Consider the following 10,536-nt stretch of genomic DNA (forward strand, 5'->3'; position numbering starts at 1 on the left):
TAGAGGCCACAATGTTGTTCTCCTATCTTCAAAGCCAGCAATGCATATCAAATTCTTCTCATGCTTCAACTCTTTTGGACTCTTTTCTGCCACCAGCCAGAGAAAACTCCACGCTTTAAAAGGGTTCATGTGATTAGGCCACACCTACTGGAATCATTTCCGTATTTTAAGGTCAACTTAACCCAATGACAAGAGTGATAGCTCATCATATTTACAGGTTTCAGTTCTGAGCTTCCTCACCAATATTTGTTATTGTCAGGGTTCTTATTTGCTATTTTGAAGACTGAGAAACCCATCATATTAAAGATTTGTATCTTAATTATTCACAGTGGCCATGCTACGAATACCAAGCATAATGCCAGGAGCAGGTTATGTAAACACAGCAGGCCAGGCCCTGCCTTCTCAGCACTGGTATTTCTCTGATTACTTCTGAGCATGTATGTCTTTTCTGGTTTGTTGGTCCAATCAAGTTTTTTTCTGATGTGAATTACTGATTCACAGCTTTTATCCACATTTCTAATAGGTTTTTAGTCATTTTCTTATTGATTTAGAGTTTAAAAATATTTTTTGTTGGAGAACTTCTTGGTATTGTGGGGGGAGGAGAGGACTTGGAATTGGGGCAAGGAATCCAGTGTTGTTTCAAGGGAAAAACAAAATGAAACAAAAATCCCATGTTTCCTAAAACTCAACAATCCCACTTTGAGAGATTTACTCTAAGGAAATAACCAGAATTGGGGTGCCTGGCTGTCTCAGTTGCTAGAGTGCACAACTCTTAATCTCAGGGTCATTAGTTCAAGCTCCACATTGGGCATACTTAAGAAAAAAAAAAAAAAGAGAAAACAACAACAAGAACAACAACAAACAAACAAAAGAAAATAACCAGAGTTGCATCCAAAGTGTATGCTCAGGAGTGTGCATCACAGTATTGGACACCATGAGGCAGAAAATGAAATATCTGGGCTTGGTAGAAATGATAGTGCTGGACAGACAGGGAATTTTCACCCACGCATTAAAAAACATGTGTTTTTAATAACAGGGAAGTGAGGGAGTGAGAAAAGCATGACATACACAGTATCTCCACAAGAAGCTTTATCAAACACCCTTGGAGTGCCCAGGTGACTCAGTCACTTGGGCATCAGACTCTTGATTTTGGCTCAGGTCATGATTTCACAGTTCCTGAGTTCAAGTCCCAAATCAGGCTCTGTGTGGACAGTGCAGAGCCTGCTTGGGATCTGCTCTCTCCCTCTCTCTGCTCCTCCCCTGCTCACTTGCTCTCTCTCAATATAAATAAACATTAACAAAAACACTCCTGCAAACACCTGGAATAAGCACTGCTATCAGACAGTGGAATTGGGGATCATTTTCATCATCTTTGCCCTCTTATAGATTTCCAATTTTTCTAAGTGAACACCAACTACTTTAAAATCACATGGCCTATGGGACATCTGTTTGTGGACCCTTTTCTCAGAGACCACCCTCCTTGTCCATCCATACTTGCAAAGGAGGTCCCCTTAATGTCCACTCAAGCTGGGACTCAAGGGCTCAAAGGACAAGGACAAGGAGGCCAGGGAGTGATGTGGGTGGCTCAGGAACAAGGTGGGGCAGGATACCAGGACTGCTGGCCCTTCTGGTGAGTACAGCCTGCTCTGTGGCTCCAGCTGCCAGGCGGGAGAAGTGCCATTGCTGATATTATGGCCAGCAAGAAAGCAGAGATCGGGATTCTTATGTAGAAACTCCCCATTATAAAAATGCAACTTGAGGGGCGCCTGGGTGGCGCAGTCGGTTAAGCGTCCGACTTCAGCCAGGTCACGATCTCGCGGTCCGTGAGTTCGAGCCCCACGTCGGGCTCTGGGCTGATGGCTCAGAGCCTGGAGCCTGTTTCCCATTCTGTGTCTCCCTCTCTCTCTCTGCCTCTCCCCCGTTCATGCTCTGTCTCTCTCTGTCCCAAAAATAAATAAACGTTGAAAAAAAAATTAAAAAAAAAAAATGCAACTTGTTACAAATCTAAAATGTAGAGGGCCATGAGTTTTCCATCTGTCTGCAAACAAAGCAAGGCATGCTTTCCTGAGCTTTCTGGACTGTCTACGCCAAGACATCAGGCCCAGCAGCTTCAGAAGGGGTAGAAAGGGCAGTTTTTGATCAGCCACCTGGGGCCAACAAGGTCCCAGGGGTAAGGAGAGTCCTTAACCTGTCCATCTGCATCAGGTCACAGCTGGGGACCTTGGAGCTTGGAAGTCACTCAGCTTAGGCAGTTTATTGCAGCCCAGGCCTCACTAGGCTATTGAGGGAGCAGTGGCTTCTTTTACTTACACCCAGGTGGCTGTTTTGGGGAGACTGAACTGGGGTCAGGGGACTCTCCTGGGAACTCTGATTCACGAATGTCCTCTGTTGCCTCCACATATCTCACACAGAGACCAAGCAGCCCAAGGAAGGCTGGAACCAGATTGCCAGGAACTGTGTCCAGGACCTGGAGGCTGCAAGGCTCCCAAGACGAGGCTGCCTTCTGGAGCCACTCATGGGGCCTCCGGCCGGTGGCTCTTCCTGTGGATGACCAGCTGGGACTTCCAGTCGAAGCTGCGGCCACAGTCGCCACAGAAGTGGCGCCGCTGGCCTGCGTGGCTCTTGCGGTGGATGACCAATTGAGACTTCCAGCTGAAGCTGCGCCCACATTCCTCACACGCATAGCTCCGGGGGCCTGGGAGTGCACGCCGGGGGTGGCGTGGTGTGCCCAGCTCCCGGGAACCTGGTGGCAGCTTCTGAGCACCCCCAACAGCCAGCACCGGGGCCCGCGTGGCCTGCCCATCCGCATGCGTCCGGTGGTGGATGACAAACACCGATTTCCAATCAAAGCCTCGGCCGCACAACTCACAGGTGTAAGGCTTCCTCCGCGGGGCGCCGGTCTCCAGCCCTGCTCCCGGTGTAGCCCTGGTGGAGACGGAGGCCCCAGATGGGCCCTCCCAGGTGACAGGCCTGGGGCCCTGGGGTGGCTGGGCCTCTGGGCAGCGGGGTGGACCCTCACAGTGACTCTCACTCTCATCTCCTGGGGAAGGAGAGTTGGCAGTCCCAGGTAGCCCAGCGTCCTTGACATTCCCATCCCTCCCACCAGGTGTGTGGGGGCAGACAAGCTCCCACTCCACCAGGCAACAGGCGGTTCAGATCGCATGGAGAAGCACTCACCCGGGTGGAGGCTTCTTTGACCCTCTGTCCCCGAGCGCAGTACCCCTGGCTCCGACTCAACCCGTGCCTCTGGCAAGGGGGCCGGTAACCCTGCTGGGGTGAGGGACAGTCAGGTAGCAGTCCTGGCATGGGGGCCGGTGAGGGGTTCTCATACATTAGGGACAGGGGTGGGGATCCTGGCAAATGACAGGGTGCCCCTAGGTAAGGAGGGAAAACATGAGTAAAAGCTGGGAAGCGTGCACAGGAAAGGGTCGGGCAGGGAGCCCTATAGCCAAGGTGGTACACAGGCACCAAAGGAGGGGCTGTGGTTGGTCCTCACCCAGGGAGACCACCGTGCCATACTTCTCCAGCATCGCGTCCCAGTACAGTTCCTTCTGTGACCGGTCCAGTAGCCCCCACTCCTCCTGCCAGGATGCAGCCCATCACCCTTGGTGCCTGTCCACCCCCCATCCTCTTCCCTGCTCTGCAGTGCCCTACCCTACCCATGTTCCCTGGCCACAACCTTACTAGTTACCTGGGGAAGCGGCCAGGTTACCTAAGGCTCTTTTGCTTCTTAAGGATGAAGCTGAGAAAGGTGTATGAAGGTTGGGAAATAAGGCAGAGAGGAGTTGTCCTTCAGCTCACTGGAGGGTGGGGTGGGGATGCTACTAGCACTTGTCCCCCTCAGAAGCCCCACGCCATATTCTAGTCAGACACTTTGAAGCTGAGGACCCCTGGATGGGTTTTGGGGGAAGCCTAGGTGGGGACAGATGTGGCTGGCCTCACCCTCTTGCCTTGAACAGTGTGTGATGCACTGAGACCAAAAGGCCTGGGGACCCAAGAGGACCCAGCCACCTCTCACCAAGCCTCTGGTTACAAAAGTAACAGAGATCCTCCCTGGGGGAGCTGCTGAGGGCTGTCAGCATTCCTAGATGTGTCGACCTGGCTGTGGAGAGGTCGAGGGCAGGAGGACTCACATTAGGAGGTGCAGCCAAGCATCTCAGGCTCAGATGACGTATGTGGGACAGGTGGTGGGCTGGCTCCTGCCTGTTGCCAGAGGGTGAACTCTGGTAGTTGAAGCTGGACCCTTGTGGGCTTTACCAGGTGATGCACTCTCTGTTCCCAGGTCTGCTCTCCTTGCCTCCCCAAATCCCATCATCTGGGGCTTTGCTGGGGTGGGAAACAAGCCTGACAGACAAGCCACTGCAGCTCCAGGGACAAGAAGGTGGCAGCCACTGCTGGAATGCTACCGGAAGTCAAGAGGCTTTGGAGAGAGTGGCCTTCCCACCCAGTTGTTTCCCACTGTCCATCAGGCTGTGGAGGGCCTGGAGGAACTTTTTAGCCTTGAAGCACATCTCAACTAGCTCTTCCCTTGGGGACGGTCCCCAATGGAATGGCTTAGGAGCAAAGTTGCCAGGAGAGGACAGGACCCCTGCTGTCCACACTCAGGAACCAAGCGTTCCAGGTAGCAGGGGCCTCAGTGGAGTTTCTGTGCCCAGCTGGCCACAGCCCAGGGCTGGTTGGCCTTTTAGAAAAGCCCCAGGAAAGAAGTGGCTGCAGGTTATTTCCTAGGTATCTCCATTCTGATCTCAGGTGTGCAGGGGAGGCCAGACTGCTGTGTGAAGCTCAGGCTTTCCTGCCAGGGTTCCTCATCTTGACCCCTCACCACCTGCATATGAGGGTTCAAATCTCCAGGGGCCAGTTTAAGACTGCTGGAAACATCAAAATCACCATTTCCCTGTAAGTGAGGAAGCCAACCCCTACGAATTTCAGTCACTCTAAACCAGATTCCATGGCCAGAGGTTCAAATCCTTTCCAATTTTAGAGACCACCAGCCTGTCTCTGTCTCCCAGGACCCACAGGAGGGACCCTGACAGCAACTCCACTTCTGGGCAGCAAAGAGCACAAAAGCTGCTGGCCAAGAAGCCTGAAAAACTGACAGAATAGAGTGTCCACCAAGGACATGCTCCTCCCACTGGGGGCCTGTACCTCCCACCTGGGGCTGCTCACCTGAATCCTGGGTAGGTGGAAGGAGGTGGCGGCTGGTTCCCGGTGTCCTGGGTACCCCTCGCGGGACTGGGATGGATGTAGGGGGCTGGAAGGTGCTAGGAAATGAGGCAGGCGAGGATCAGGTGGGCCAGGGCAGGTGAGCTGGTATTGGTGCTGCAGCTTTGGCCTTCCTCTGCCAGCAGGCAGGAGGCTACTCTGTGTGTCAGTGCCAGCCAGTCCTTTCCTCCTGCTTCCTGGGGACCCATCTCTGAAGTCTGCAGTCCCTCCTGAGTCCCATCGAGGACATTCACATTCCCCCTAGAAAACCCCCAGCCCCAGCACAACCCCTCCTAGAATCCCCTACCCTAGCTAGCGATGTCCACATATCGTCCAGGAATCCCCTGGACCTAATGTGGCTCCCACTCTCACCCATCTCCTGCCCATCAGCATCAGGCTCCTCCTTCACACTGCAGCTGAGCTGGGGAGACCCCTCCATCTGGGTGTCCTGTGGCTCCTCCCCAGAGGTTGCCCTGAGAAGTTCCACTGTCCCTGAAGGCTGGGGTCTCCCCAAGGACTCCTCTATCTTCTGTGCCGCTGGGAGCACCACTTGCTTCAGGACATGGGCTGTGATCTGAGGGGGAGAGGCAAGTCACAGAGGCTCTAGTCTTGCTCTGTCCCTCCAAGAAGTCAATGCTGGCCACACTCACCCAGCCCAGCAGCTGCCCAGGGTTATGCTGTAGGCCCTCGACCAGGGCTACAGCCTCCTCAGGGCTGCCTGGCCGCTGGCCCCGCACCCAGGCCTGGATCTCAGGGGGCAGCGTGCCCAGGAACTGCTCCAGCACCAGCAGCTCCAGCATCTGCTCCTTGGAGCATGCCTCCGGCCGCAGCCACTGGCGGCACAGTTCTCGCAGCCGCGCCAGGGCCTCACGGGGACCTGCCACCTCCTGGTAGCAGAATCCCCGGAAACGCAGGCGTGCTGCCTCGGGCTCCTCCAGAGTGGCCACAGGGTCCACAGAGGGCAGGCGTGGGGGGCCCAGTGGGGATGGCATTGTTGTACTGGGTGTCTTCTTGTAGCCAACAAAAGAGACCTGCAGGAAAGGAGGGGTCAGGGTGGGGGCCAAGAGGCCATGGCTAGGGTAAGGCAGACAGGCCCAGCCCAGGGGGCTGGTTCAGAGAGGACTCTTGCCACAGGGAAGCATGAGGCTAGGAAAACTTCATGGAGGGAAGGGTCACGGGAGCTGGCTGCTGAAAGGAACTGAATGCAGAAGAAAGCCTTGTGGATGAATGCTTGGAGGCAAGTTGTCCAATGGCATTTCCAGGAAACTGCAGGAGATGATGGTTAAGAGGTAGATAAATGAATGATCATCACAGGCTTCCAGGGTCTGACTCAGGAGCCAGGGAAAGTGAGCAGCACAGGAGGAAGGGGAGTGGTCAGTCAGGCAGGAGGCCAAGGGACAAGCAGCCAGGGAGGGTCCCGGTAGGGCCTTAATCCCTGGTGAGCAGGAGAAATGAAGGTGGGAAGAGCCATGCTAGGTTATGGTGGAATGTATGTCCCCACGATCTCCAGGACATCAGGACATGTTGACTTAAGTGGCACGTCTGCGCCATGGATCGAGGCGGGGGGTGGACTCTGAGACACCGTGCTCGCTAACCACAGAGAAATGTGAATGACTCACGCCGCCTGCACTAAGCACGTGAAAAGCAAAACAAAACAAAACCACGAGTTGCAGTTGCGTGGAGTCGTGAGCGGACACCGTGTCCCGGCCCTCAAGAGGTTCTAAATGAAACACGCCCACCTGGGCGGCCTGTCAGACCAGCTACACCAAGGCCTGACCCCCCGAAATCTATCTTCCAAAAAGGATAGGAGAGAAGACGTTCTGCCCAAGGACGGGGAACCTGTGGTGGGCGGAAAGGCCTAGGCCTAGGCTCGGAGGTGGGGCGCGACGGGCAGGTCGGGAGGTAGGCGGGCACTCTGGAGTGCAGACAGCATCTAGCGGCCGGGTCCCCAGGGGGTGGAAAAAGCCGCGCCCAATCCGGTCAGGCCCGCGCTCACCTCAACCTTTGTGTCCTGGCCGGGAGGCCACTTCCGGTAAGAGCCCCCGCCACTCCCGCCCCGCCGCGCGCTGCCATGGCGACTCTGCCCTGGCCAATCACATGCCTGCTCGGCAAGTACTGCCTCCCCCCCCCCCACCCCGCCCCGCCCACTTCGGACTACGTTTCCCGTGAGACCCAGCAAGCAAGGACGGGCGCGGCCTCCGCCAGCGGATGCTCATTTCCAAAGGCCTCTCAGAACTGAGAGCTGTTCCTCTTAGAGGAATCTGAAGAATCGCAGTTTGGGGGCTCCCTCCCGTCACTAGCTACCACTCTTCCTTTGCATCCGAGCCCTAGACTCACCAACAGCCGTGATGGAGGCTACGTTAGGATCCTGCGCATGTGCACAGCGGACCCGGCTCCTATTGGCAAGTGAGGTGGAGGGGAGGAGCGTGACCTTATGGCCATTCAGAGCTAGCACCCCACCTCCGCTCCTCCCCAGCCCCCTCTTGTGGCTTAGTTCTTGTCGCGGAGCAATCCTCTTGGTAACCGCTAGAGGACACCAGCCCGCCTCCATCTGTTTCCAAGGCAACGGCCAGAGCGTCACCCTGTCCTCCAGGGAGGCCGGAAGTGATGGCCTGGGTAGTATGGTTTGGCAGGGACTCGCCTCCCGGCGGTCCCTGAAGAAAGCCGACTCCGACCCATTAAGACAGTCTGATCTGTTGACCTCTGCCAACTCTCGAGCATGACTCCAGTGAGTCCCCTGATGGGGTCCTCCATCCGACCTCTGCTAGGGACATGCGGGAACAAGGAACAGGGAACACTCATTTACACATCAAGAAGCTGTCCCATGATTTATATACCCTCAGAGTCTCAGACGTGTCTTCAGATGCCAGTACTGCAAAGTGAGGGATGATTTCTATCCAGTTCTGGGACGCTAACTTTTTACTTTGGGTACCAAAGCTAGTAAGAATGATCTTTAGTTTAAATCTCAGTAGGCAAAGTTAGTTTGTTAAAATCACTGTGGAAAGGGGTGTTTTGCTTCCAAGAATCAAGTAGTTGAACAGTGACTTATTCAATCCTAATTTGCATATGCGTGTTTTGATTTCTTGTGATACCTAGTAATCCCTGGCTACAAGCACTCAATAAACAGCATTGGTCTTACACACCAATTGGAAGCTCTGCCCATGTGCATGGCTGGGACTTGTCAACTCTTCTAAGTAATGTCATCAGACTGGGCTGTTTTGTGGGGACTTAGATCGTTTCTCTGTGTGGATTCCCCAGAAACGACTCTTCCACCAGTCACTCTATGGGGAAGAACTGGTGTTCTAACAGCTTCAGTAGTTCTCTTTCTAGTCCTGTTTTAGGACTCCTCTCCCAGGGGGCTGCTAGTTTTCAAGCCCTCTGGAGTTCTGCAGTATAGGCCTTAGGGGACCTGTGTCCATTTCCCCCAGTACCAAATCAGTATTTAGCTTTCTCTAAATCAGAGATAGATCCCACATCCACTTCTAGTTTCAGAATGCCATTGCTGTTGACCTCTTCCACATCCTTATACTTGTGGGTTTATGTTTTTAAACACTCTCATCTCTGTACCTCCAGTGGGTTTCTGAACCAAGTGAAATGTATGTGTTCAATTCATCATCTTGACCCAGAGAGCTCAAGGACACTTTTACACTCAGCCTGTTCGGGATAAAGAGCAGAAGGATTAGCCTGACAGGCCAAGGTCCAACATGACCACAGATGTTTGGGGGAGATAAATGTAAAGGCCAAGACAAGGGGGAAAGCAGGTAATCATGGTTGCTGCTCCTTAAGGACCTGGGTGGAGGGCACTGACCAGACCTCAGTACTAGGAGGGGTGGATTTGAGGAGGGTGGAGGAAGTGAGGGATAGCAGGGGGCCAAACGCACAGGTGAAAAGAATGGTTAAGTGGGGAGGAGACCGGGGAGGAAATGGGATAGGGCATCAGGCCCAGCTCAAGGGGTGAGAACTCCAGGAGCTTCAGTCCAAGATGCAGAAAAGGTTGGATAACACTTGCTGAGTACCCACTAGATGTTTGACTTATGCCCTTGCTCCTGAATACCATGGGCTCCTGAGAAGAGCTATCAGAGTGGGGGTTGTTTGCATTGCACATCTGGGCAAACTGAGGCTGTGACCTAGGGACCCTCATGGAAGCCACTCTGGGGGAAAGTAAGATGGGGGTGACGCAAAAGTGTGTACCAAAGCAGAGGAGAAAGAATGAGTCCAGGAGGCGTGGACAGTGGCTCAGGGGCCTGTAGGATACCATGAGGCCTGGCACAGAGGACCTGGACCCAAGGATCTTTGGGAGTGGGTCCAGCAGGACTCCTCTCCTTGCAAGAAGTGAGATTCCAAAAGCAAATGACAGGTCTGGCCCTGATGGCAGGGTGCGAGAATGGGAGGGTGAAAGGTCTGTGTTCATTGTACATGGCAGATGGCTGCCAATCTTGGAGGTGGAGGGACTAGAGACCCACCAGGCTGGAGTCAATCTTTCTGGCCACCACTGGTGAACCCTGCCTCAGATTCCCCAACCAGATTCACAAAGACTCATATCAGATAGAATTCCTGCTTGGGGCAGCCCCATGCTATCTACCCTCCTGGCTGGTGCACACCCATTCTGGCTGCCAAGGGGCACAGGTATTCCAGCCCCTCAGTGGATCTCAGACAGGCTACATATGTAGCCTTTGGCCTCTCAAAGATGTGGAACAAAGCCAACCCTGCAGCTCAATGACAACACACAGAAGGCATGACTACAATGTCCTAGGATGAAACAGGCATCAGACTGTTACACCTCACATGATTGACAAAGACATTTTTATCAGGAAGCCTCTCTAGACTGTGTTGTTAAAGCTGTCTGAACCATGACCTGGAGGCTGGGAGGAGAGACTGAGGTTGTGGATTTCCACAGGGATTTACAGAATGTACATCCACTCCAACTTATAATTTTTGGTCTTTTTTTTGTTCCCAAGAAAAGAGACCACTAACATCCCTAGGGGTGAGGCCTGAGGTCAAGACAGGGCCTGCTCTGCTGAGGGCCACAGGGAGAAACCTGGGCCCCAGTCCACCACGTGTCCCAGCCACGTGGAGGTGTCCCATGATGGGAGGGCATCACACACACGCGGCCTTAGGTAACAGCAAATCCTCTCTCCAACTGAGGGAAGAGAACAGGTGGGCACATGCCCACTGACCCTGCAGAAACAAGTAGTCCCATCTGGTCTCCTCCAACCTGTTATCGTGGTCACCTCTCACCAGGGCAGTGGGGATATAAACACCCCTGTAATGGTGACTTTGGTAACAACAGGGCACGGCCAGGGCTGAGGCTTGGGTGAAACCTGAATGAACACA

The 10,536-nt window shown here is 54.0% G+C and overlaps 1 protein-coding gene across 9 annotated transcripts; it reads right to left on the bottom strand.

The window, feature by feature from the left end:
* Positions 1-1,869: 1,869 nt before the first annotated feature.
* Positions 1,870-9,894, bottom strand: ZNF446 (zinc finger protein 446). Of its 9 annotated transcripts, none has more exons than XM_047834298.1 (6): positions 7,540-9,894; positions 5,853-6,233; positions 5,575-5,776; positions 5,167-5,261; positions 3,497-3,581; positions 1,870-3,270 (listed from the first exon to the last, which is right to left on the bottom strand). In XM_047834298.1, the coding sequence occupies exons 2-6, from the start codon at positions 6,192-6,194 to the stop codon at positions 2,303-2,305; spliced, it is 1,692 nt and encodes a 563-aa protein (XP_047690254.1). In that variant the 5' UTR covers positions 6,195-6,233; positions 7,540-9,894; the 3' UTR covers positions 1,870-2,302. The 9 variants fall into 9 exon arrangements, with proteins under 9 accessions (XP_047690254.1, XP_047690255.1, XP_047690258.1 ...); XM_047834299.1 differs by lacking the exon at positions 7,540-9,894 and adding an exon at positions 7,199-7,258; XM_047834302.1 differs by lacking the exon at positions 7,540-9,894 and having other exon boundaries at positions 1,870-3,040; positions 3,178-3,374; positions 5,853-7,192.
* Between the last annotated feature and the right edge of the window lie 642 nt (positions 9,895-10,536).

The sequence above is a fragment of the Prionailurus viverrinus genome, chromosome E2 (genome assembly GCF_022837055.1).
Source record: "Prionailurus viverrinus isolate Anna chromosome E2, UM_Priviv_1.0, whole genome shotgun sequence".
Classification (NCBI taxonomy): domain Eukaryota; kingdom Metazoa; phylum Chordata; class Mammalia; order Carnivora; family Felidae; genus Prionailurus; species Prionailurus viverrinus.

Coding starts and splice junctions, on each gene's coding strand:
- ZNF446 (XM_047834298.1), bottom strand. CDS start 6,194: ATGCCATCCCCACTGGGCCCCCCACGCCTGCCCTCTGTGGACCCTGTG. Junction 5,262..5,574: donor TGCTGATGGGCAGGAGATGG/GTGAGAGTGGGA, acceptor CTCATTTCCTAG/CACCTTCCAGCCCCCTACAT. Junction 3,582..5,166: donor TCCACCTACCCAGGATTCAG/GTGAGCAGCCCC, acceptor GCATCCTGGCAG/GAGGAGTGGGGGCTACTGGA.